This window comes from Nannospalax galili, unplaced genomic scaffold, assembly GCF_000622305.1.
Source record: "Nannospalax galili isolate Female #2095 unplaced genomic scaffold, S.galili_v1.0 scaffold59, whole genome shotgun sequence".
Lineage (NCBI taxonomy): Eukaryota > Metazoa > Chordata > Mammalia > Rodentia > Spalacidae > Nannospalax > Nannospalax galili.
This window is the reverse complement of record NW_008344412.1, coordinates 2792299-2819447: the sequence shown is the minus strand read 5'-3', so window position 1 is coordinate 2819447 and position 27149 is coordinate 2792299. Positions and strand designations below refer to the sequence as shown.

The 27149-nt window shown below is 40.2% G+C and overlaps 1 protein-coding gene across 1 annotated transcript; it reads right to left on the bottom strand.

Moving 5' to 3' along the window:
- Positions 1 to 409: 409 nt before the first annotated feature.
- On the bottom strand, positions 410 to 20740 carry LOC103740091 (vomeronasal type-2 receptor 1-like; the record flags this gene model as incomplete). Its single annotated transcript, XM_008840642.1, has 3 exons — positions 20502 to 20740; positions 2562 to 2853; positions 410 to 1282 (listed from the first exon to the last, which is right to left on the bottom strand). Coding segments are annotated over exons 1-3 (1404 nt in total), but the record flags the coding sequence as incomplete, so codon positions are not given.
- Between the last annotated feature and the right edge of the window lie 6409 nt (positions 20741 to 27149).

The window sequence follows — 27149 nt, the reverse complement described above, 5'->3', positions numbered from 1 at the left end:
TGCTACTTAAAATGTGCACTTGATGTTTGAAGCCCAAGTAGCCATTGCAGATGACAAGATGAAGTCCCACACTGTAGATGAGAACCAGACAGAAGAAAGTAGTGTCTCTAAATCCTAGAATCTCTAAATCCTTTAAATTTCATTTACATAAATAAAAAAGTCTTATCTTGTATGGGGCATTATTTTATTTGTGGAGGACAGAATTTCTACCATTGACAAAAAAACTAATAATTCTGTTAACGAACAGAAACTTAAAACACATATGCAGGCCAAAAAAGGCAAGCCATCAGTTTTAAGTGATGACGCAAAAAAAAAAAAAAAACGTGTCTATCAAGTTCAAAAGTAAATCAATAGCTTTAATGACAATACTTATGAATAACATGCTATAGCATGAGGTAAAACCACCTACCTCCCAGAGCTCAAAGGTAGGTATCTTTGCACAAATCTTATTGTCAGTAAATGGTCCCTGTCCATCTTCACATTTACTTAGATGATCCAGAGCATAAGCCATAGCATACACAGCTTGTTTGACATTGTTTGTGATTCTTAGCTGAGACACATCTAGGTAGGTGTTTTTAAGGTCTTCCAACTTCTCCTCTCCAGTACAGAGCTTATCTGACATGTCATATAGTCTGTCTTTTTTACCAGTCATATTCACTCTGTGGTCAACATTGTATGGAACACTACTATTAGGCCAAGTACAGTTAAAAGCAGTTTGCCAGAATTCAATGGTCAAGACATCATTTGGATCCTTGCTGGGATGTACATCATAAAGAAATTCTTTTAATCCTGGTATATCAGTTCTTGGTATTGCAAATCCAATACTTCCACCAAAATATGGAAAGTACTCAGGCTTTGCAATGAGAGCTGAGGTAATCCATGCTTCGCTCGCTATCCATGTCCTGTCAGTAATGTTATGATGAATCATTTCCAGCACAAAAGGGCTGAGGTCAATGTCAGATGAAAAAAGCACAATGACTTTGGCAGTGGACGTCTTTACTGCATCAACAGCCTTCTGCATTTTCTCATTGGAGTAGACTTTGGGAATGGTTTCAGAGAAAGCGACACAGAGGTTGGCACTCTCCATTTTTTCCCTAAAAGTTTTTACACCATATTTTCCATAATCATCATCAGCTGCAATAGCACCTACCCAGACCCATCCAAAGTGTTTTATAAGATTCACCATGGCCTCGGACTGGATCTTATCAGTAGGTACTATGCGAATAAAAGATGGAAACTGGAATTTGTCACTGAGAATTGAACAGGAAGATGTATAGCCCACCTACAATTGAAAACATTCAGTTATTAGAAATCAAGAGTCTACTCTTACATGACAGTTTCATAATATATTGAGAGGGAAGGAACTGAACACTTCTTCCTTTTTTCTTCCACCTTTCCATAAAAAAAGACTCTTCTGTTCCCCCTCAGTGGGTAAGGACTGTTGAAGGGACCACTTTGGTCTGCCTTATCAATCCAAGGGGGAGTAGAGCAGCCAATTATGTATGGATAACACTCAAGGCACTACTTCTCTTGAGGAGCACTGACAGTGAGGTCATCTGCTTTTCTTTACTCTCCCTGGGGACATGGTGACTCCCCTGAGTCACAACATCCAGACTCATCATCAGATTTGGCATCTGATACAAAAAGATGATGGAATGCGCCCACTCCCCATCCATCTGGTAGCCCCAGTTCCTCTTGCTTACATTCTCACTCCTCCCCGACCCCAACTAGTTTCATTCTTTTCTCTCCTTTTCATTGTCTTCGTTTCATTTGGCAAAGGTCTGAATTCTTATATCTGGGCAACATTTTTCTGAATAAGAAGAAAATCAGGGCTGAAGAGATGACTCAGTGTTTAAGAGCACTGGCTGCTCTTGCAGAGGACCCAGGTTCCATTCCCAGCACCCATATGGCAGCTAACAACTGACTGTAACTCCAGTTCCAGAGGATCTGATACCCTCTTCTTGCCCCCATAGGCATGGCACAAGAAATGTGCAATAAACAAGGCTTGGTGGCACATGCCTTTAATCCCAGCACACAGGAGGCAGAGGCAGGAAGAGCTCTTTGAATTCAAGGCCAGCTTGCTCTACATAGCATGCTTTCAGCCAGCTACAACTACATAATGAGACCCTGTTTCAGAAAGATAAAAACTAAAAATATAAAATATAATTTGTAAAGTTGGTATCCTAAAACTGTATTCATTTTGTGAAATTCCCAAGCCCATTTCAGTATCTCAGTATGACAATATGGGTCACAACAAATAAGCATTAACAGAGACCAAAACCAAAACCTGTGCCTTATTCCAGCTACTGATCAAAAAATATTTATGCATGACTTCCACTGTGCCTCACACAGTGCTGCAGAGTATGGTGACTAGTAAGATGTCAACATCCACATCAGTAGTGCAGGCATGTGCTCTTGGAGACAGAGCAATCTCATCTCCAAGTAGGCCTCGGACCTCTCTGTAGCTAAGCCCAGCCTCTCCTGAGCTCCTTGTCATTTGCAATAATTTCCACACAGCATTTTTATTTTTATACAATTACCCAACTCAATTTCTGAGCTACCTGAGGTAAATAATACAACCCTAGAATTCTTGAAGCAGCGACTGATAAGGACGATCCCCCTGATCCAACAATTCCTGCCAGAATTGATCCAGTGCTGTTTCTGAAATTGGGCTGGTATTCTTCCTGCCCTGTAAGGAACACCAAAGCTGACTCCACTGCTTTGGAGATGGTGTAACAGGAATCAAAGATCTGATAGCCCAGAGTGTGGTTTGGCAAGATATCCTTCCTCTCGTTAATCTCCTTGAGCGTGTGGATCATGGTTTTCATCCAGCGGAAACCCCGAAAGTTAAACCTGAAAAGGAGATAGCTTTCGTCAGGCAGTAGTCATTGGGAGGGTCTTTGGAGGAAAGGATATTTTAGTTGAAGTGAGTGATTACAGCATTTTGCTGAAGCATCAGCAGGCACCTCAACTAGTCTATACGTGTCAATTTTTCATAAATGGCATCACAGTCTTAGAAGACTCCAGTGAGTCATATTCACGATTGGTTAGTAATCTTGGGAAGTGAGTTTTGGGGATGTTCTTGCCCTATATATACTATCTTTTATATGCTATCATTTTTCTCATTGTCAATCATTTCTTTTGCATAAAAATATTCTTTTACTTATAGTTATCTTCACCAACAAACAAGATGCCCAACAATCCCTCAGGATGTGTTTTTCCCATTTAGTAGATGTCCCTGGAGCCATATGACTCCTTTTTCCTCCTTACTTTGACTTATTTTCTTCTGAACATTAATAATATAATGCACATAGATACATTTTAATGCATTTAATGCACTTAGGATCTATAGTTATGTGTAATATGATTCCAATAGTATAATTTTTTCTTTTTAATGTTGAGAGATGTTTAACCAAAGTTTTCTTTTACAGCTCTTGCACATGAACATAAACGTGATGCCTCCTCCTTCTAATTCTCTATACATTATAACAGATATTGCAGTCCATTGACACTTTTTTTCACTTCCTTCTATGTTTAGCAAATAACTTTTCTATTTTCTTATTTTTTCCTCTAGTTTTAACCATATTTTAACTTACTGAAAGCAAGTACCCCAGCATGACTTTTTATGTCAAAATCCTCTGTAGATATTTAACTCCTACGTCTTCTGCTCAATAAATATTTATTTAGTTAAATACACAGCAACAATGGTCCTTTGGGGAGATTGGAATTCTCTTCCATGGCACTTTAACTGAGTTTTGGGTTTAGTTTTGTTTTTCATGTAGTATGTAGTTATCGATTTTTCTCTAGACACTACAAACACAACAGTAAACAAAAAAAAAAAAAAAGCACAGCACTTTCTAGGTATGAAACAGAAAAACAGCCAAGCGGTTACAACACAAAATGGTAAAAAGCAGAAGTCTGAGTAGATTTGGGAGTAATGAAATTCAAAGGGGTGCCCAGTCACGGAGGAACCAACAGCCATGCTGACTTGAAGGACAGAGGTACAGAGGGGACTGTATGCAGAAGGACAGAACAGCACATATAAAGGCACTACAATAAAGAATGAGCAACAAAGACTGGAAAGATAAGCATGTTTGGAGGAGAGATACCAGAGTGAGACAATACAGTAAAAGAGAAAACTAGATGACAGAAGACACCAGAATACAAAATGCCTTGTCATCCTAAGTTAGTTTCCAAATTAACACCGGTGGCATTATAAATTTTCAACATAAATAGAGCAATAACTTTTTTTAAGTAAGATAGTTCATTTCAAAAGCTACAAAAAAATACCTGTTTTTAATTAGTAATTACACCCTTTAGAAGTTAGCTGGAAAAAAGTAAAACAAAACCATTCTTCTCATAGGAAATAAGATATCAACTCCAAAGTATATTACAGAATTATTTATAGTATTGAAAAAATGAAACAAGCTCATACGTTTAGTGATAGCTCATCAGTTGCATGAAAGTAATTTTCCATTATTAAAAAATTATCATGGGGCTGGAGAGATGGCTCAGTAGTTAACAGCACTGGATGCTCTTTCAGAGGACCAGGGTTTGAGTCCCAGCAACAACATGGCAGCTAACAATTGTCCTAACTTACCCTTTGCATCCCTGGGCAGCACAGCCACCAGCTTCCTGGGGCCAGCATCTTTCCTGGGTAAGTTAGGCAACACCCACTGCGCTTTGACTCCCCCAGCCTCATTCACCCACGCAGCTCCCCCAACGCATCTATCCTCCTAGCCTGAACACAGGCCCATTTCTTGTCCAGCAACCCAGACCTCTGGACTGACCTCTCAGCCCAGACTCCCCATTGCTTCCTGATCCTTCACATCCAGACCAACCCAATGTGTCCCTCTAGTCTCCTGGAGCTCTTGGGGCCTGTTGCCACCTCCAGCTCCCTTGCATCCTTGGGCAGCACATCCACCAGGTTCCTGGAACCAGCATCTTTCCTGGGCCCTGGTCCAAGGCCAGCCCAGCCGTCAAATTCCTGAAGCCAGCATCTTTCCTGGAGGGATCCAGACCTTAGGAGAAAGCCGGAGAGCATCTGATCCCCATCCAACTTGGGCCTCTGTGGGAACTCTTAAGCAGCAAGACAAAAGCAATTCAGCACCTCCAATATAAAATCAAAAGAGAGCACCTGAAGCCTAGACCAACCAGCTTTTCATGCCCAAAAAATAAACCACAAAGGCACATAAAGCATACAAAAAGAAGCAGACCTAAACTCAATAAAGGAAGGCTTGAGTCTCACGCAAGAATCAGAAACTACAAAAGAAATCCACATATCAAAGTCACAGAGAAAAAATAACATGAAAAACCCAATTAATATATCATCACCAAGTACCAACAGTCCTGTAGAGGAGTACAGTGAGAACCCCCTAGAGATAACACAGGACATGGAATTCAAAAGAACAGTTATAAATATGATAAAAGAATTCAGTGAATTTAAAGAACACACAGAGAAATCAAAGACCTGAAAGGAGATAGGGATAAACTTCTGAATGAATTCAGAAAAGAGAAATATTGAGGGATACTCAGGCTGAAATAAAGAAGGAAGTGAAACACTCAGTAAGCCAATTAGAAATGACAGGAGAAAGCCTCACCAATAGGATGACTGAAATGGAAAACAGAGTATCAAGACTGGAAGATAAAGTGGACAAATTAGATCACTCAAGCAAAGATTACGAACTATTTAAGAAAAAACAAGAATGGAATATGCAGGAATTGTGTGACACCATAAAAAGACCAAACTTATGCATCATAGGCATACAGGAAGGAGAAGAATCTCAGGACAATGGTATAGACCAGATCTTCAAAGGATTGTAGAAGAAAATTTCCCAAAATTAAAGAAACACATGCCCATACGAATACAAGAAGCATATAGAACACCAAATAGGACCAGAAAAGAAACTCTCCACAGCATATCATAGCAAAAACACTAAACATACAGAACCAAGAGAGAACCAAGCAGCAAAAGAAAAAAAAAGTCACATACAAAGGAAAACCCATCAAGATTAAAGCTGCTTTTCAGTGCAAACTATGAAAGCCAGGATAGCCTGAACCAAAGTATTCCCAGTGTTAAATGACCACAGATGCCAACCCAGATTACTATACCCAAACAAAACGTCTATTATAGTCGAAGTGGAAAGAAAAATCTTCCATGACATAAATAGGCTGAAAGAATTCATGTCCACAAAACCAGCCCTTCAGAGAGTTCTTGAAGCAATACAAAGAGCTGAAGAAAGGAATGACTATACCCAAGGGGTTAGAGAAAGAAACTAAATGAAGGTATAACTATGGAAAAGCACAGCTACACCAAGAATGTGAACAGAAATAAGAATGAAAGGAATCAATACACATCTTTCATTAATAACTTTAATTATCAATGCACTGACCTCCCTAGTCAAAAGACATAGACTAGTTGAATGGATTAAGAAACAAAACCCATCTTTTTGTTGTCTGTACAAAACACATCTCACTACCTTAAGGTGAAAGGATGGGAAAAAATATACCAAGCAAAGGGTACTAAGAAAATAGCAAGCATTGCAAGCCTAATAGCTGACAAAACAGATTTCAAACTAAAACTAATCAGAAGAGATAAAGAGGGCCACTTCATTCTGATCAAAGGAACCAAGAAAATATTACAGTCATGAACATATATTCACCAAACTCTGGTGCACCCAACTTCATAAAAACTAATACAAGGGGCTGGAGAGATGGCTCAGTGGGTAAGAGCACTGACTGCTCTTGCAAAGGATCCGGGTTTGATTGCCAGCACCCACATGGCGGCTACAAACTGTCCTTAACTCCAGTTCAAGGGGAATCCGAAACCCCCTCCTGATCTCCACGGCATTGCATGACATGGGCGCACTCACATACATGCAGGCAATACACTCGTACACGTAAAATAAAAATAATAAATAAAATAAACAGTAATACAAAACCTCCTGACTAAAAAAAAAGCCCAAAATCAGATGGATTTACAGCAGAATTCTACCAGACATTTAAAGAAGATCTATATCTAAGACTACATAATTTATTCAAAAAAGATAGAAATAGAGGGAGAACATCCAAATTCCTTTTATGAAGCCAGCATCACTCTAATACCAAAGCCAGGTAAAGATACAACCAACAAAAAGAAAACTATAGACCCATATCCTTAATGAACATAGATGCAAAAATTCTCAACAAGATACTTGCAAACCACATACAGACACACATCAAAAAGATCATCCACCATGATCAAGTCGGCTTTATTCCAGAGATGCAGGGATGGTTCAATATATGTAAGTCAATAAATGCCATAAATCATATAAATGGACTCAAAGACAAGAACCACATGGTATCCTACCAAAAGTAATAAATAGATTCAATGCAATCCAAATCAAAATCCCAATGACATACCTCACAGAATTAGAAAAATCCATCCTTAAATTTATATAAAGGCACAAAAGACCCTGGATAGCCAAATCAACCCTGAGCACAAAGAGCAACGCTGAGGGAATTACTATACCAGATCTCAAATTATACTACAGAGCCATAGTCATAAAAACAACATGGTACTGGCACAAAAACAGATACATAGATCAATGGAACATCACTGAAGACCCAAATCTGAGTACATGCAATTTCAGCCACCTGATATTTGACAAAGGTGCCAAGAACACACAATGGAGGAAAGACAGCATCTTCAACAAATGACACTGGCAAAACTGGATCTCCACTTACAGAAGAATGTAACTAGATCTTTATCTTTCACCTTGCACAAAAGTCAACTCCAAATGGATCAAAGACCTCAATGTGAAACTGGAAACCCTGAAACTATTACAAGAAAATATTGATAGTAACTTACAAGATACAGGTGTAGGAAAGGCTTTTCTAAATCAGACAGAAATTGCTCAGGAATTAAGGTCAGCAATCAATAAAGTAGGACCTCATTAAACTGAAAAGCTTCTGTACAGTAAAAGAAACAATCAGAAAAGTGAAGAGAAACCCACAGAATGGGAAAAAATATTCACCAATGACACATCTGACAGAGGTTTAACATCCAGAATATATAACGAATTCAAAAAACAAAGAAGCAAGAAACCAAGTGATCCAATTAAACAATGGGCTAAAGATCTAAACAGAGAGTTCTCAAAGGAAGAAATAAAGATGGCTAAGAAACATCTCAAAAAGTGTTCAACAGCATTAGTAATTAGGGAAATGCAAATTAAAACCACCCTAAGGTATCACCTTACTCCAATCAGACTGACTAGGATCAAGAGAACAAATGATACCAAATGCTGGTGAGGATGTGGAGAAAGGGGAACCTACCATATGACAAACTTGTACAACCCCTATGGAAAACAGTGTGACAAACTCTTAAAAAACTAAAAATGAACCTACCATATGACCCTGTCATACCACTCCTTGGCATATACCCAAAGGACTCATCCTACTGTAGAGACACTTGTACAAGCATGTGTGTTGCTGCTCTTTTCACAATAGCAAGAGATAGAAGCAAGCTAAGTGTCCCTCAACTGACGAGTGGTTAACAAAAATGTGGTGTATTTACACAATGGAGTTCTATTCAGCAATAAAGAAAGATGAAATAATGAAATTTGCAGGTAAATGGATGGATCTAAAAACCATTATACGAAGTGAAGTAACAAAGACTCACAAAAACAAATGACGCAAGTTCTCCCACATAGATGAATCCTAGCACCAAATCCTTTTAAATTCCAGGTCATTTTAAAAAGATGATGCTATACAGCAGTCCCTTCTGCATGAAATAACTACTATCATCACAACTTCAGCTGAACCTGATCACTAAACAAAGTCACAACTGGGCTTGATGACAGTAGTGCTCATTTATTAAAGGAGGGTCAAGCAGGGTCACTGGACCCTCACCTGAGTATCCAGCCACTATTCCCAGCCAACTGTATGTAATTTGACCGTAATAACACATAGCCTCCGGGATTTGGGGAGGGCTAAGGTACACAATCTGCAGAAGGCTAGGAAGAGAAGGCATGACCATAGACCCATGTGACCATGGTGGCATGACCTATGACCCATGTGACCCCTGAGGAACAGATCCTCCAATGACCTTAAGTGTAAAACTTAAATTGATTTATTTGGGCCAACTGTATGGTCTTAAACACCCAAAAGGGAAGTATAACCAAAGAGTAAAGTCAACAGTATACTCCTTTAAGAGTTCAAGGGATTATACTTCCAGACATTAGGCTTAACTCTGTATCAAAAGTTATTTAGACAATTATTTCTCATTGATTATTTTGTTCCTAAACAGAAACTGCTGCCCAGATGTAAGACCTCAAACCTTAGTCTCCAATACTGTAGTGCCCACCTGTAGCTAAGGGAGACAACAAGCTATTGTTCTAAAATGATGCCCCTATCTAGAAGCCTTTGAGAGGGAACTGACACTGATTCTAACCACTCCAACAGCTATCAAAATACCTGAAAGCAAATCCTGAATCCATCACCCTAGAGTCCAGCCTTGGAAGACAAAAAAAAATGAAGAAAAACCCAATAGAGGAATGCTTTTGGAAGCCAAGAGGACAGGTGACTCACCACAGTTACAGGACATTTTGAGAGATGCCCTATAGTCCCCTGAAACTTAGTCAACCTTGGAGGGCAAGGGGCAAAAATTGTCCTTTAAGTCCCTCTGACAAGATTAGTATAGGCCTCAAAGTATGGCTGTTAGACATCCAATATGGTTAGTTCCACCAATATGGTACTTTTAATTACTATGTGCTATGTAGGTAAAGCTTTGGTAAAAAAACAAATATTCTCAGATAAACCTTGACTATATATATATTTTGTTCCTTAAACTAGTTGACTAAACTATGACCTTAGAAAATTTAAGATTACTATTTTTTTCTCATCCTTTATACATCATAACAAACCTACACATAAAATTAAAGCCATGCCACTCTCCTCCCATTGCGTCCGCTGACATTCCCAGGGAGCGCTCCACTGCCACCTCTGCCTCCCTCACTCTTCTCTGGGCAAGCTTGTCCAGAGCCGCATCCCTTTGGCACCGGTCAACACGCACGCCCCGAGCCCAGTGGGCCAGGCCGCCAGCCATCATTCTCACACAAACTTTAGCTCAGCATCTCTCCCCGCCCCCACCCCCAACCTGGACTTTTCCACAGTAGGGAACCTAGGGAACACCTGTAGCCTGGGGCGATGAACACTCAGCCTCTAGGCCCCAGTCCCGACTATTCGCCACCAGACTCAGCGCTCAGGTGGCGCCAGGCAACTTCTCAGCCAGCACTCCCAGCCACGGGAGCAGACTGGAATGTGCAAGACCCAAGAGGCAGCGTCAGGGCGACCAGAAAAGTGAGCCAGCCCACATACAGATAGGCAAAGTTCGCGGCGGGAACAGAGGGTCTATGGCACAGTGCCCATCCTTTGCGTTTCCAGGTGGAACCTGTTCCTGGCGGCCCACACACCCCGCCACCACCGGGACCCGCACGCGACAGCAGGCCTTATGCTGACCCCAGCCTGACACCTGTGGAGAAAGCCGCCCGCCGCCGGGCTCCTGCCCTTCATCCCCCTGAGCTGCCAGGCCTGTGCCGACCCAACTGCCGGCCCAGCGTCGGAACCAGCTCCAGCCAGCTTGCAACACGGAAGGGCTCCTACCTTGTGGCTCAGCTCTCTTTCTCCTTCTCAGCGGCCTCTGACATTCCCTGGGAGCGCTCCCACCACTGCTTCTGCTGCTGCCTCCCGCACTCTCAGCGGGCCTCTAGCTCAGGGCTCTCTCACCAGCGCCCTGTCCCCTCAGCACTGGCTGACACACATGCCTAGAACCTGGCTGGGCTCTGCCCCAGAATCCTCAGTGCGCACTGGACTTGGCCAGGCCCCAGAATCCACCGTGCCAGGCTCGGCTCTGCCCCAGAATCCACCACGCATGCCTGGCTCAGTAGTTAAGAGCATTTGCTGCTCTTTTAGGACACCTGAGTTTGGTTCCAAGCAACAACAGCAGGCAGCTCACAACCCTCCTGGAACTCCAGGGGTTCCGTCACCCTCTTCTCGCTTTTGTGGGTACTGTACTCATGTGCACATACCCATACACATCCACATCCACATAAATAAAACTAAAAATAAATCTTTTAAAAATTATGACCCATTTATTTTTTAACTATTTTTTTTAATTTTTAATCACATGATTAGAAGAAGCATTTCATTACAGCATTAACATATTCAGTAACAGACTCCAGAGCAAAGATATGCCTCTTTCAAAAGTGGCTATAAAATAGGTTCACTGTTGAATTAATACAGTTATACAATATTGGACACAGCATAAGCCCTGTAAGACATAAAATTGGATGAGTTTTTAAGCTTTAAAAAAGATCTCCATTTCATTTTAAAATATACTGTTTCTTACAGAAAGACTCATTGTTTTCGCTCATAACACTGAGATGTTGGCACACGCATCTCTAATCTCTATGTATCTGATTGCTACTAGTCATAATCGGTTGCACTCAGATCCTTGACACCTGTGTATGTCTATAAAGTCATTGGGTAGATCTCAGTGGTAATGTTTATCACATCTACTAATTAACATGACATAAATTTTTATGCTTCCTCCTCAAATATAATTCATTTTTTAATTTGTTGATTGTGTGTGTGTGTGTGTGTGTGTGTGTGTGTATCACACAGAACATGCCAAACCATCTTATTCAACTGTACACCCACTTCCCTTATGGCACCTTCCCACAGCCTCCCTCCCCCCCACTAAAGCCTTTATATTCTGTTATCCCTGCTACTGTCCACTGTGATGTCGTCACCCCCAGCCATTCCCCACTACTTGTCCATCTGGTGAATCTACTCAGCCTATCTAGAGGTCTTTGTTTTAGGAAGGTCAGCTGTTCCTCATCTAGCAGCAATCAGTTGTCAATATTCCTTTAGATAAGATTGGGGTCTGCTGTTGATTTTCCCAGTTCTATGCTGGGTTACTATCTGGGAGTCCCTTTAGCCACCCTGGCCAACAACTCAAAAGAAGACATCTCCTATCTGGCATTGTTGCTTTTTATGTAGCCTTTAGCTATACATATGGACTCTTAAAAAATTGTATTGGCCCCTTTAATCTTTGGTTATACTTTCCTTTTGTGTATTTAAGGCCATAAATTTGGCCCAGATAAACCAATTTATGTTTACTTTTAAGGTCGTTTGAGGATCTGTTCCTCGGGGGTCACATGGGCTTGGGAGGAGCCCCTGGATCCTTTCTTTTACCAGTTCTGCCTAAGTGAAGATAAGTCAAAGGTTCTGCTCGACCATGGTTTTGGAAGCATGGAGGAAATGATTCCTCTGAGTTGACCCTCTCTTTGTAGACTGGACACTTCAAGTCCATCTCAAGTCCATTCCCATTAACTCATGAACCATGTAAGGCTGTCCACAATCTCCACTCCTTTTTAACATAGTGCTTGAAACTCTCGGAAGAGCAATAAGACAAGAGAAGGAAATTAAAGGAGTAATAAATGGAAAAGAAGAAGTCAAATTGTCTCTTTTTGCAAAAGATATGATATTATATCTAAGAGACACCAAACATTCCACCAGAAAACTCCTAGAAATGATTAACACTTTCAGTAAAGTGGCATGTTAAAAAATTAATCTACAACAGAGAAAGAGTACATGCAAACAATTCCTTTCACAATAAAAAGAAAAATAAATAAAATATCTCAGGATAAACCTGACCAAAGACATTAAAGACCTCTACAATGAAAATTTTAAAACTTTAAAGAAAGACATTGAGGAAGATATCAGAAGATGGAAGGATCTCCCATGCTCATGGATTGGAAGATTTAATATTGTGAAAATGACCATCCTACCAAAAGCCATTTATATATTCAATGCACTGCCAGTCAAAATCCCCATGACAGTCTTCACAGAGTTGGAAAAAAACCATCCTAAGACTCATATGGAAGCACAAAAGGCCTCAAATAGCCAAAGCCACCCTGAGCACTAAGAGCAGTACTGGGGGGGTTACTAGACCAGACTTTAAACTGTATTACAGAGCTATAGTCATAAAAACAACATGGTAATGGCACAAAAATAGACCCATAGATCAATGTAACAAAATTGAAGACCCAAATATGAGTACACGCAATTTCAGCCACCTGATATTTGACAAAGGGGCCAAGAACATTCGCTGGAGGAAAGACAGCATGTTCAGCAAATGGTGCTGGATGACAAAATTGGATCTCCACCCACAGACGAATGAAACTAAACCCCTATCTTTCACCTTGCACAAAAGTCAACTCCAAATGGGGCAAAGACCTCAATGTGAAGCCTGAAAATCTGAAACTCTTAGAGGAAAACATTGTCAATAACCTACAAGATATAGGTGTAGGAAAGGATTTCCTAAACTGGACATCTCCACACTGTTTTCCATAGAGGCTGTACAAGTTTGCAATCCCACCAGCAGTGAGTGAGCATTCCCCTTTCTCCACATCTTCAGCATCATTTGTTCTCTTGATCCTAGCCAGTCTGATTGGGGCAAGGTGATACCTTAGGGTGGTTTTAATTTGCATTTCCCTAATTACTAATGCTGTTGAACACTTTTTGAGATGTTTCTTAGCCATCTTTATTTCTTAGCCATCTTTATTTCTTCCTTTGAGAACTCTCTGTTTAGATATTTAACCCATCTTTTAATTGGATCATTTGGTCTCTTTATTCTTTGTTTTTTGAGTTCTTTATATATTCTGGATGTTAAACCTCTGTCAGATGTGTCTCTAGTGATGATTTTTTTTTTGCCCATTCTGTGGGTTTTCCCTTCACTTTTTTGATTGTTTTTTTTTCTTTGCTGTACAATTTTTTAGATTAATGGGGTCCCACTTACTGATTGCTGACCTTAATTCCTGAACAACTTCTGTCAGATTTAGAAAATCCTTTCCTACACCTGTGTCCTATAAGTTACTGCCAATATTTTCTTCTAATAGTTTCAGGGTTTCTAGTTTCACATTGAGGTCTTTGATCCATTTGGAGTTGACTTTTGTGCAAGGTGAAAGATAAGGATCTAGTTTCATTCTTCTACAGGTGGAGATCCAGTTTTGCCAGCGTCATTTGTTGAAGATGCTGTCTTTCTTCCATTGTGTGTTCTTGGCACCTTTGTCAAATATCAGGTGGCTGAAATTGCGTGTACTCAGGTTTTGGTCTTCAGTGATTTTCATTGATCTATGTGTCTGTTTTTGCACTAGTACTATGCTGTTTTTATGACTATGGCTCTGTAGTATACTTTGAGATCTGGTATAGCATTGCTCTTTGTACTCAGGGTTGCTTTGGCTATCCAGGGTCTTTTGTGCCTCCATATGAATTTAAGGATGCATTTTTCTAATTCTGGGAAGTATGTCATGGGGGTTTTGATTGGCATTGCATTGAATCTATATATTGCTTTTGGTAGGATGATCATTTTAACAATATTAATTCTTCCAATCCATGAACATGGGAGGTCCTTCCATCTGCTGGTGTCTTCCTCAATCTCTTTAACAACTTAAAATTTTCATTGTAGATGTCTTTGGTGTCTTTCATCAGATATATTCCAAGATATTTTAATTTTTTGTAGCAATTGTGAATGGGAGCATTCCCTCTATTCTTTCTCCAGTTGCTTATTATTGGTATATAGAAAGGCTACTGGTTTTTGTAGGTTGATTTTATAACCTGCCACTATACTGAAAGTGTTGATCAGTTCTAGAAGTTTTCTGGTGGAACTTTTGGGATCTCTTAGGTATAGTATCATATCATCTGCAAAAAATGATAGTTTGACCTCTTCTTTTCCAATTAGCACTCCTTTAATTTCCTTCTCCTGTTTTAATGCTCTAGGCAAGAGGTTCGAGCACTATGTTGAAAAGGAGTGGAGATAGTGGACATCCTTGTCTAGTTCCTGGTTTCAATGAGAATGCTTCCAGTTTTATTCCATTTAGAATGATATTGACTGTGGGTCTGTTGTATATAGCTTTAATTATGTTGAGGTATGTTCTCTCCAGTCCAATTCCCTCTAGGACTTTGAACATAAATGCATGCTGAATTTTTTCAAAAGCCTTTTCTATTGAGATGACAATGTGGTTTTTGTCTTTGAGTCCATTTATATGATTAATGATATTTATTGACTTGCGTATGTTGAACCAGCCCTGCATTTCTGGGATAAAGCCTACTTGATCTTGGTGAATGATCTTTTTGATGTGTGTCTCTATGTGGTTTGCAAGTATTTTGTTGAGAATTTTTGCATATATGTTCATTAAGGATATGGGTCTATAGTTTTCTTTTTTGGTTGTGTCTTTACCCAGTTTGGGTATTAGAGTGATACTGGCTTCATAGAAGGAATTTGGGAGTTCTCCCTCTCTTTCTATCATTTTGAATAATTTAATTAGTATTGGTTGGAGGTCTTCTTTAAATGTCTGGTAGAATTCTGCTGTAAATCCATGTGGGCCTGGGCTTTATTTAATTGGTAGGCTTTGTATTACTGTTTCAATGTCCTTATATGTTATGGATCTGTTTAAACTGTTGATCTCTTCTTGGTTTAACATTGGAGGTTCCCATTATTTCAGATATCCATCTATTTCTTTTAGACTTTCAGATTTAGTGGCATATAGGTTTTTAAAATATCCCCTTATAATGGTTTGGATCTTTTGGGTGTCTGTTGTGATGTTTCCCCTTTCATCTCTGATTTTGTTGATTTGGATTTGCTCTTCCTTTCTTTTGGTTAACTGGGCTAAGGATCTGTCTATCTTGTTTAGCTTTTCAATAAACTGGTTCTTAGATTCATTAATTCTTTGTATTGTTTTCTTTGTTTCTATTTCATTAATTTCTGCTTTGGTTTTTGTTATTTCTTCTCTTCTGCTGATTTATTTGGGCTCTTTCCAATTTTTTAATGAAAGTACTTCGAGCTATAAACTTCCCTCTTAGGACTGCCTTTAATGTGTCCCAGAGGTTGTGTTGTGTTGTATTGTCCTTTTCATTGAATTCCAGGAATTCTTTTATTTCTTTCTTAATTTCTCCTTTGACCCACTCATTGTTTAGTAGTGTACTGTTCAAACACCACGAGTTTGTGTAGTGACTAGGGCTTCATCCAGTGTTGATTTTGAGCTTTATTGCTTTGTGGTCCAATGGAATGCATGGAATTATTTCAATATTTTTGTATTTGTTGAGGTTTGTTTTGTGGCCCAGTATGTGGCCAATCTTTGAAAAAGTTCCATAAGATGCTGAGTAGAAAGTGTATTCTTTGGTGTTTGAGTGGAATAATCGAAAGATGTCTGTTAGGTTCATTTGATGTATGGTATCATTTAATTCAGATGCCTCTCTAAAACCACTTTAAGATTTCATCTTGCCCCAGTCAGACTGGCTAAGATCAAGAGAACAAATGTTCTCCAAATGTTGGAGAGGATGTGGGGAAACGTGAGTACTATCCACTGCTGGTGGGATTGCAAACTTGTGAAACCCCTATGGAAAGCAGTATGGAGAACTCTTAAAAAACTACAAATGAATCTACGATTTGACCCAGTTATACCGTTCCTTGGCATATTCCCAAGGAACTCACCCTAATGCAGAGACACTTGTACATCTATGTTTGTTGCTGATCTTTTCACAACAGCTAAGAGATGGAAGCAACCTAAGTGCCCCTCAGCTGACGAGTGGTTAACAAAAATGTGGTATATTTACACAATAGAGTTCTATTCAGCAGTAAAGAAAGATGAAATAATGAAATTTGCAGGTAAATGGATGGATTTATAAACTCTTATACTAAGTGAAGTAATGCAGACTCAGAAAAACAAATGACATATGTTCTCCCTCATATGTGGATCCTAGCACCAAATCGTTATAAGTGACTATGTATCCAGACATCACTACAGGAGCCAGGATAATGAAAATGAGCCAGGGACGTAAAGGAAAACACCCAAAAGTATAACCAAAGACTAAAGAGGTCAATATAATTCTTTAAGAGTCCATGTGTATAGCTAAAGGCTACATAACAAGAAACAGTGCCAGACAGGATACCTTCCTTTGAGTTGTTGGCCAGGGTGGCCCAAGAGACTCCCAGACAGTAACCCAGCAAAGAACTAGGAAAATGAACAGCAGACCCCAATCTTAGCTAAAGGAATATTGGCAACTGATTGCTGCTAGATCAGGAAGAGCTGATCTTCCTAAAACAAGGATCTGCAGATAGGCTGACTAGATTCAGCAGATGGACAAGCACTGGGGAATGGCTGGGGGCGCCGACAAAAAGTGGACAGTAACAGGGATGACACTGTATATGGGCTCCAGTGTGGGGGCGGCTATGGGAGGGTGCCATTTGGGATGTGGGTATAAAAAATGAGTTATATTTGAGGAAGAAGCATAAAAATTTGCTTCATATTAATTAGTAGAGGTGAAAACATTACCATTAAAATGCTGACTTTTTTTTTTTCCAATCTCAGCTGCTTCCTCATTGCAGTCAGTGCCCCTGTCTTTTTAAGTGCATTTAGAGTAATTGTTTGTTTGCTTTTTTGTTTGTTTGTTTGTTATATATAGTCTTTTTGAAGCAGGGTCTCTCTGTAGCCCCAGCTGTCCTGGAACTCACTATGTAGACCAGGCTGGCCTTGAACTCAGAGAGATCCACCTGCCTCTGCTTCCCAAGTGCTGGGATTACAGGCATGCACCACCACACCCAGCTGGAAACAGTATATTTTTACATGAAATGGAGATCTTTTTAAAGGTTAAAACCTCATTCAATTTTATGTCTTATAGGGTTTGTATTGAGTATAATATTATATAACTGTATTAATTCAACTGTGAATGTAAAAATTACAGCCAGTTTTGAAAGAGATGTATCTTTGCTCTGGAAATTGTTATTGAATATGTCAATGCTATTGTAATGAAATGCTTTCTCTAATCATGTGATTATTACATAAAATTTTTTAAAAATTGTCCTAACTCCAGTTCCAGAGGATCTGACATCGTCTTCTGACCTCTGTGGGCACTGCATGACATGGGTGTACTTACATAAATGCAAGCAATACATTCATATGCATAGAATAAAAATAATAAAATATAATTTTAAAAAATTATCATTAGGGGCTGGAGAGATGGCTCAGAAGTTAAGAACACTTGCTACTCTTGCAGAGGACCCATGTTCAGTCCCCAGCACCCATATGGCAGCTAACTCATCTGTAACTCCAGTTCCAGGGTATCTGACACCCTCTTTTGGCCTCCACAGGTATTGTACACATGGTACACCTACATACATGCAGGCAAAACAATTTTTAAAAATTGTTTTTAAGGAGCTGGAGAAACGGCTCAGGGATTAAGGGCACTCGCTGCTCTTGCAGAAGACCTGGGTTCAAATTCCAGCACCCACATGGTAGCTAACAACCATCATAACTCCAGTTCCACAGGATCTAATACCCTTTTCTGTCCTCCTCAGGTGTTGCACAACACAGGTGCACTTATGTACATGCAAGTGTAACACTCATATGCATAAAATAAAAAGAAGGAAGGAAGGAAGGAAGGAAGGAAGGAAGGAAGGAAGGAAGGAAGGAATTTTTAAAGAATTTTCTTAAGCTTTTATCAAAGAAATGAGGCACAGGTGTGAATATAATAATGAAATAGGCAGTATGTAAACTCTCTATAACTAAAACTACATATAAAGGATATGAACACTTGGTTAAAGATTAATAGGGAGATTTTTTAAATTGTCACAGGATACTCATTGAAAAGATGGGATTGGTGGTAAATTTTCCTTCATTCATTAATTTCCCTTACAGTTTTCACAATTTTCCCCAATACCTAAATCCTCCTTTTCCAAGTATCACCCAAAACAATATTAAAATAATCCTTCTTTATCCATTTTAGCAAACACTGGGGCTATAGTGGTAGTAGGAGCTGTTACAGCTACTAATGAAAGGTAGGTATAAAGATCTAATTTTAAAGAAATGTATTTTTAACATTATAAAAAATAATATAGTCACTCAAATCCTAATTTCGATAATTAGACAAATCCCAATATAATATTGAGGGAATTTTTAAATTTTATTATTTTTATTTTATGTGTTTGCATGTATTGCCTGCATGTAGCTAAGTGCACCCGTGTTGTGCAATGCCTGCGGAAGTCAGAAGAGGCTGTCGGATCCCCTGGGACTGGAGTTATGGACAGTTGTTAGCTGCCATGTGGGAGCTGGGTTTCAAATCCGGGTCTTCTGCAAGAACAATCAGTGTTCTACACCACTGAGCCATCTCTCCAGCCCCAAGGGAATTATTTTTAAAGGGCATAAATTGACTTTTCACCCATTTCAACTATAGTGCTCATATCAAATTATCTTAGAAGAAGAATTTATATTTAAAATCTGTGTATTAGCTCTTCCATCTAATGTTGCTGGTAAATGAAACTCTAGAAGTTCTATTGAAGAGTGGAGAACAAATTAAGTAATTCAATCTATAAAAATTAGTGTATAAAATTATGACGAGCTCTGGTTTTGTTCCAAGTTATTAGGGATTAAAGAAGTAAAAACTCCTGTAGTAAATAATAACGACTGCAATAATGTAAGTGAAATCCCACTTCTTCCTTTATTCCCTTTGCTTCATTGTAAGAATGGAAAAACGACTGCTGAGTTGAGGAAGGGACCCATTGTAAACCTTCTATTTCTCAAAGACATAAGAGATGATTCCTTTCTTCGGTGGCATCTCAATTATAGAGTATGAAATGAGATCAAAAGGAATATCGATCAAAGAAGATTTAATGATAAAAGAAACAGTGAAAGCCTTTATAATATGCATCTACAGTGATCATGTCCATGCAACATCATGGAAATGCTTACTGTATTAGGTAAAATATCCAGCTGAAATTATATTGATGTCACAGTCACAATGGTTTAAGGGCTATAGAAGCCTTTGCAAAGGACCAAGAAAGAACACAGAGAAATGAAGAGCTGCTTTCTGATGGTAATAAACTGTTGGCAACGGCTTTTCTCACTTTAGTTCCTTTTCATATCTAACCTGGAGAGAGAGAGAGAGAGAGAGAGAGAGAGAGAGAGAGAGAGATCATCCCAGCTTTACATTTCTCACAATGGATTTCTAGCAAATTCTAGTCTCAGGCATGGATCTCCTGATAAGACAACCTGGAGGTGAGAGCAGTAAGCACAGACGCCTTCCAGAAGCTGAGCTAGATTTTGCTCAGAAATAAAGCCATGTTCCCCTGATCATACGTCACTGGAAGAGAATTTTAGTCTTAAACAATTATCAGTAAAGCTGGAATGCTGCACACTTTTGCATCAGTTGCTTCTCACACCTCGATGCACACACAAAGCAAGAGATCATGTCAGATTCTGATTCAGCAGGACTGGGATGCAGCTCCTGATTCTACATGTCTAGACAGCTCTTAGATGCTGCTGATGCTGCTGGTCCACAGGGCACCCTCTGAGGAGCAATGTTCTGTATAGCATCAAGAATCCAGTTGGAGACCCAGGCCCCATGCTACCACTCCTCCCCAATCACTTGAACTGATGTGCAAAGAAGACGAAACAATGGCTTACCCTTCACACATGGCAGATACTGGCTCCAAGACAGATTCATCGGCCGGGATGATCCTGGAGTGAATGGGAAATAGTCCTCCAATAACAAGTGAATGGTTTTTGGCATCTACATATCCACTCAAATTAAACTTGCCCATCAACCTGCATTTTGGTTCCTCCTGTTGCCTGCTTTGACCACCCAATTCAGCCCACAAAAACGTCAGAAATCCTAGAACCAAGCATATCTCTCTACTGGCCATTTTAATAAGGTGAGTTTGAGGAAATTACACGTTTTAACTGAAGCATGTTGATAGGGCGTTAGTGTGTTTATGTGTGTGTCCCAGTAGACTGGGCTTGCCACTACTTGCTGCATAATTTTCACATTTCAATCAATCACAGACTTCGCAATCACTTGCAATTTATGGATCTGAACTAGCAGCTGAGTAATCTTTTGTGAAACGATTCCTGAATGTTCCCCTTATGCTTTGCAGTAATAAATGACAGAATAGTGTTCTGAGTTAAAGAGTTATTTCATTTTGTAGAAACTATAACTTTCCTCTTATCATTGTCATCTTCATTCATTCTCACTATAGCCTCCTTGGTGGGAGCTTCTCTCACTCCAAAGATGACGAGAGCATCCTGCTCCACCATAAAGTGCCTAGAGGTGACAGTGCGCCAAGCTCTCTCTTTACAGATATGGAAAATGTGAATGCAAAACTAAGGAATTTGGAATAGGTAACATAATTTTGAATCTATATTCTACCATTTTTATTACTGTGGTGATGAGAAAGTCAGTTTCTAGGTCTCAGTTACTTCCGTTGATGATTAGGATGCTACCAAGCTACGTTAGAAAAATTACGAAAGGTCATTTGAGTTCAATGCACATTTTTCTTGTGCTTGATTTTCTTTACCCTTTACTTCCAAATGAATTATTACCCTCAGCACCCACTTTACAGATTCAGGTTCATGTCCCAGGGTTCTCTTAAGAATCCTCTCTCTTTCTTCTCCCCGTTTCTCTCCTCTCTCTCTCTCTCCTCTCTTCTCTCTCTTCTCTCTTCTCTCTCTCCTCTTTCTCCTCTCTCTTCTCTCTCTCCCCTCTGTCCCCTGTCTCCTCTCTCTCCCCTTTCTTCTCTCTCTCTCTCTCTCTCTCTCTCTCTCTCTCTCTCTCTCTCGATTAAATCTAGGCTTTTGTACATGTCAGGCAAGTGCTCTACGACTGAGCCACACCTCTTCTTACTTTCTTACTAGACCCAGCTCAGAACAAATCTCAGAACAAATCTCTTACTGGGTCAGTTTACTCTGTTTCTCAGTCGTACCCCCACCAGTCCTCCTCTCAGCCCCATTCAAGCATCTCTCCATGGAGTAAAAATTCATAATATTCTCAGGATACAGCCCAGCAAAAGTATTCGATCTTGAAAAATGCGTAGAGCTTTGATCATGTGACTTTACCCCAAAGTAGTTTCCTTGAGGGAAGAAATAGAAATCCATACAAACATGATGTATACTGATAATGAAGGTATTTGTTGTTGCTAAACATAGAATAAGATAAAAGTGGAAAATAAGGAATTTTTTGGTCACTTATGAGATCATGTTCTAAAAGTAAAGCTCAGTATATATAAAGTGAAGATAACAGGTACAAGACAGCATATAAAATTGCATTCTAAATTTCTAAAATTTACCAATATATTGTAGCTCTCCTTTACCTGTGTATTTCCATTAAAAGGATTAGAAGGAACCACAAACACATACAAAAACCTCCACAATAATTTCTTCTATTTACTTAATGAATAAAAATAGAGCAATGGAAAGAAAAATTTTTACTTCCTTTTATACGCATGCTCCCTCAGCTATAACCTCCAACACACATACATTGTGCATAGAATAGAAATCAGGAAAAAGGGGGTAAATATCCTGTCTCACTACATTATTTTCACGTTTCCATGTTCATTTCCAGCTCCTGTCAACACTCATACAATACTTCTGGGTATTATAGTATTGTGGTTTTTAACTTTCTCCTTTATAAGTTTCTGTATTTTTCCATAAAAACTCTACAGCATGCAGTTGGGGAGAAGACTCGGTGGGTAAAGTTCTTGCCTATAATTCCAGTACTCAGAAGGCAGGGACAGGATCCCCAGGACATGCTAGGTAGCTACGCTAGCCAAATTGGCAAGCTCTGAGTTCAAGTGAGATTCTGCCTTAGTACATAAAATTGAATGTGATTGAGAAAGACACCTGATGTCAATCTCTGGCCTCCACACACTGGCACATGTGTGCGCGCATGCACACACACGTACATGCACACATACATACATGCATACACACACACAAAAAAAAAAAACTCCACAATAATTTCTTACATTTATTTAATGAATAAAAAAATATCAATGGAAAGAATTTTTCTCTTGATCTTTTTGAGACAAGATCTCCCTGTAGCCCCAGCTGGCCTGGAACTCACAGAAATCAGCCTGCCTCTGCCTCCCAAGTGCTGGTATTAAAGGCGTGTGCCACCATGTCCGGCAAGAAAATTATGTTTATTTCCTTTTACACAGAGGCTCCCTCAACTCTAACCCCCAACACATATACATTTTGCACAGAATATCCATTAGTATTACTAGTCACCTGGGCCATACTTCACTAGGAAGGTCCCCGCTTTTGCCTTATCCCCACTGTGGGATTCTCGGTTGTTGGCTAAGCATAAATTCCCACTCACCCTGGAGGATTCCAAAAGAGAGTTTCCATTCCCAGTTCATTGAGGAATTATGGGTCCACCCTCATTTTCCTACAGATGGATCTGCTTTCATAAGTGACCCTGCAAGTAACACTCCTGGGCTTGACTAAGTGGCATCTAGGTCTGTAGCTATTTCTCTAGAGAATCTCCCTTTTTCAAGTATGGATAGCTCACATGTTCTCCCCGCACACATTCAGATGTTGCTGACAAGACTCAGTGAACAGATTCTTAGGACTCTCCCTGGATGTGTTCGGAGTTTGGCTTCATCATATGAGATGCCACACTGGGTGAGCGACCACTCCTCACCACCAAGAGCCTGAGAATTCCCCCTGAACTTAAGGGTTTAGTCCCTGGCCTTTCTGAAATTAGTTAGAATGATTCCTCACTTGTATTTGACTTCCCTTTATTACCAGAAGGCACCTGTTTCTGAGCAATTATCCTTTGGTTGTCAAGGATACCCCTCGGCAAAGGGATGTTTATCACCCAGGCTGATATGTCCCAATCCCCTGGGGAAATGCTGTGCTAGAGACCATAGAAGTCTTGAATACATATTATTTTAAGTTACATGACTGTTTTAAAACTAGCATTTTGCACTTTCTAAATTGTCTCCTTACTCCGCATTCTCCCTTTAGGTCAGAAATTATTAGATTCAGCATTGAGGAGGCTCCTAATTTGTGCTCCAGCCTCTGGTATCCAGTTTTGGAATCTTTAGAACAATACTATATATTATCAGAACCATAGTGATTGCATTCCCCAATGTCATAGAATTCATAAAAGATAAGATAAAGGACATTTAAAAAAAAATTTCTATGCTCTTACATATAGAGGGTTCTTATGAAACACACATTGACAGGTGCTCGGCACTGCATTTTTCTATCATAACACCTCAGGTGACTGTTGTTGTTTATTTTACTTCACAAATGAAAAAAACATGAGCCACGAGGCTGAAGCACAGAGACCAAAGCCAGTGTGCAGAGAACATGAGGCAAGTCTAAGAGGGCAGTTTCAGCTCGAGACTTCACTAGGGCCTCTCTCTTCCTCTCTTGGGACCTTAGGACCATTGTCAAACAGCAAGGCATTTCGACTAAGCATCCTTTTGTCAGAACCTGAAGGCCTAATGAGCCAGTAATGTTCTGGTTGTGAGGGAGCCTTTCCAAGGCCCAAACTGAATGGCACCTTAATAGTAGCGTTGCCATTGCTTACAGTGACAAAAAGATTCGTCACCTACCATTGTGAAGTTGTTTCTTTGACAGTACTTTGACTCTGATTATCATTTCCATAGAACTCTGACTCCAACCCCCACCTGAAGCAGAGACAGCATCTATGTTTTCCCACTCTCTCCTATCCATGTTCAATCCCTGCAGTTCTCTAGGGGCCCTGGTGACAGTCAGGCACCCTTCCAGGAAGAGTGACAGATTCTGTCCGGACTTGTCTTTACCTCCAAGCAAAGAAAGCACCTGAGCCCATAAAGCCTCTGAAAACCACCTTATTAACAAAGGCTAGGTGTGTTTGTCATGGTTTGAATATGAAATGCCCCCCACTGGCTTGAGTTTGAATGCTGGAGTCCCCAGCTGGTGATGCTGATTTGGGAGATTGTGGGACATTTAGGAAGTGGAACTTACCTGTAGGAAGTAGGTAACTGGGGGTTACCAGTTTTATATTCTGGCCCACTTCCTGTCTTCTCTCTGATTTCCATCTGCTGTCACAATGTAGGCAGCCATAAGCTCTCAAACGAAGGCTAGAAGAGTTCCAGCCACCATGCCTCCCCATCATGAAACTGAACTAAAATAAATCCTCTAATGTACTTCTAGTCGAATACTTTGTCCCAGCAACAGGAAAACTACAAGAATGCTTACAGCAGAGCTTAGTGGGCCACTCTGGTGGGAGTTTGGTGGTTGTTTGGGAGACTTTTTGGAGTGTTTTGTGGGGGGGCGGGGGGCGGTTGAGACAGGGTCTTCCTGAAGCCCCAACTAGTCTGGAACTTGCTATGTAGACCAGGCTGGCCTCAATCTCACAGAGATCCACCTGCCTCTGCCTCCTGAGGACTGGTATTAAAGGTCTGCACCACCAGGGTGGTGGGTGTTTGGAAGACCAGAGTACTGTTAAGGTTGAAGGCAGTGAGGCTGGGTTTCAGAGGGATACCGGACTCTAAAGGGAACTGGACTAGAGGCCATTTGCGTTATATTTTGGCAAAGAATCTATATTTTGTGCTTTTCTAAAAACTTGAATGAAGTTGAATTCAGACATAGTGGACTAAATTGATTAGTAGAGGAAATTTCAAGACAGCATAACAACCAATGGCTACGGCTACTGCTTAGTGCATTTACCAAAGTGACAGAGGGCCCAGAAAGTGGGCAGGAAGCTTTGAGAAAAGTATGATTGGGCAAGAAAAGGAGCTTGAACCCTGTGAAAGTTGAAGCCAGGGTGAACTTGAATAAAGAGGCTGTAATTGTTAAAGCAATAAAGCCAATAGAGAGAAACTTTTTACCTATACAATAAGAAAGTTGCCTTCAAGGCAAGGCCCCAGCATTGAGATCTCCAAGGTGTAATAATGAAAACTCTTTTGAAAAGCATTCATTTGCAAAGAAAGTGAGATGATGAAGACTTCAGGGATATCAGTGTGGAAATAGCTGTCTAAGGAGGTGCCTTCCTACATTCAGCCACAAAGCACACAGAGATTGCTACAGCTGTGATCTAAGGAGACAAACCCACATCTTTAGCTGGCAGGAGAACATTGCATAGTTCACGTGGCTCTGTTTCACAGATACATGAGATATAGGAATGAGATCGTCGAGGTTTGCACAAAGGTTCCCCAAAGCACTAAGGACAGGCAACTTATGGGAGTCTGAATTCCCTGTATGAAGGTCCTCAGAGGGCTGGATATGAAATTGTAAAGGTGAAGCCTAAATCCCAACAAAGTTCCTAGTATATTAGAAATTCCAGAAATGGGGTATGTTCGCTAAGGAAAGCCACAGGCACCAAGTACAGCTGGCCCAAGAGAGGAACTATACTACGTATGCTTCAGGCAACAGAGCTGGATCCTGTTGGAGGCCAAGTGATGCCAGACATGGAGCTTCAGGACTTAGCATTTGTCCTGATAGACCTTCAGTCTTGTTTGATCCAGCCTTTGCTTGCTGTGCCCCATTCCTCCTTTCTGCATAGGAATGTTTACTGTACCATTGTGTAATGAAAATATACAATTTGTGTTTTATTTGATAGGGTTTCACAGTTATAAGATTACCTTAAGTCTCAGAAGACTTTGGACTTCAAATTTTGAACAGTGTTGAGAGTGTTAAAGACTATGAGGACCTTTGATGTTAGACTGAATGTATTTTGTGTTATGTGATAACTATGAGCCTATGGGACCAGGGCGGAATGTCATGATTCAATATGAAATGTTCCCACAGGTACATGTGTTTGAAAACTCAGCCCTCAGTTGGTGACACATGTTTGAAAGGTTGTGGAGGAAATAGAAGGCTGGGGATAGTCTTTAAGGTTTTATAGACTGGCCCCACTTCCTATTCTCCCTCTGCTTCTCCTCTGCTGCCACAATCTAATCAGCTCCCACAGCATCACTGAAGCCCCAGCTGCTCCCCTCCCCTCCCCTGCTATGAAACTGTGAATGAAAATAAATCCTCCTCCCAAGTTACTTCATGTCAAGTAGTTGACCACAGCAATGAGAAAAGTCACTATTACATTTAGTGGTTTCTAAGGAAGGCTCAGTCCCCGAGTCCACAGCCAATGAGCACTGCTGATACAGCTGAGAAGTGGGAGCATCACAGCCATGTGGTGAACTCTGGATCACAGCCCTAGGTCAGGTACAGTTTGTGAGGTGTTTCTTGGCTTTTACATTTGTCAAAGTCATACCTTCATCTTTATAATACTGACACCATGACAGCCAATGAATGGAAATACTAATCATCTTCCTATTTCTTCTCTCA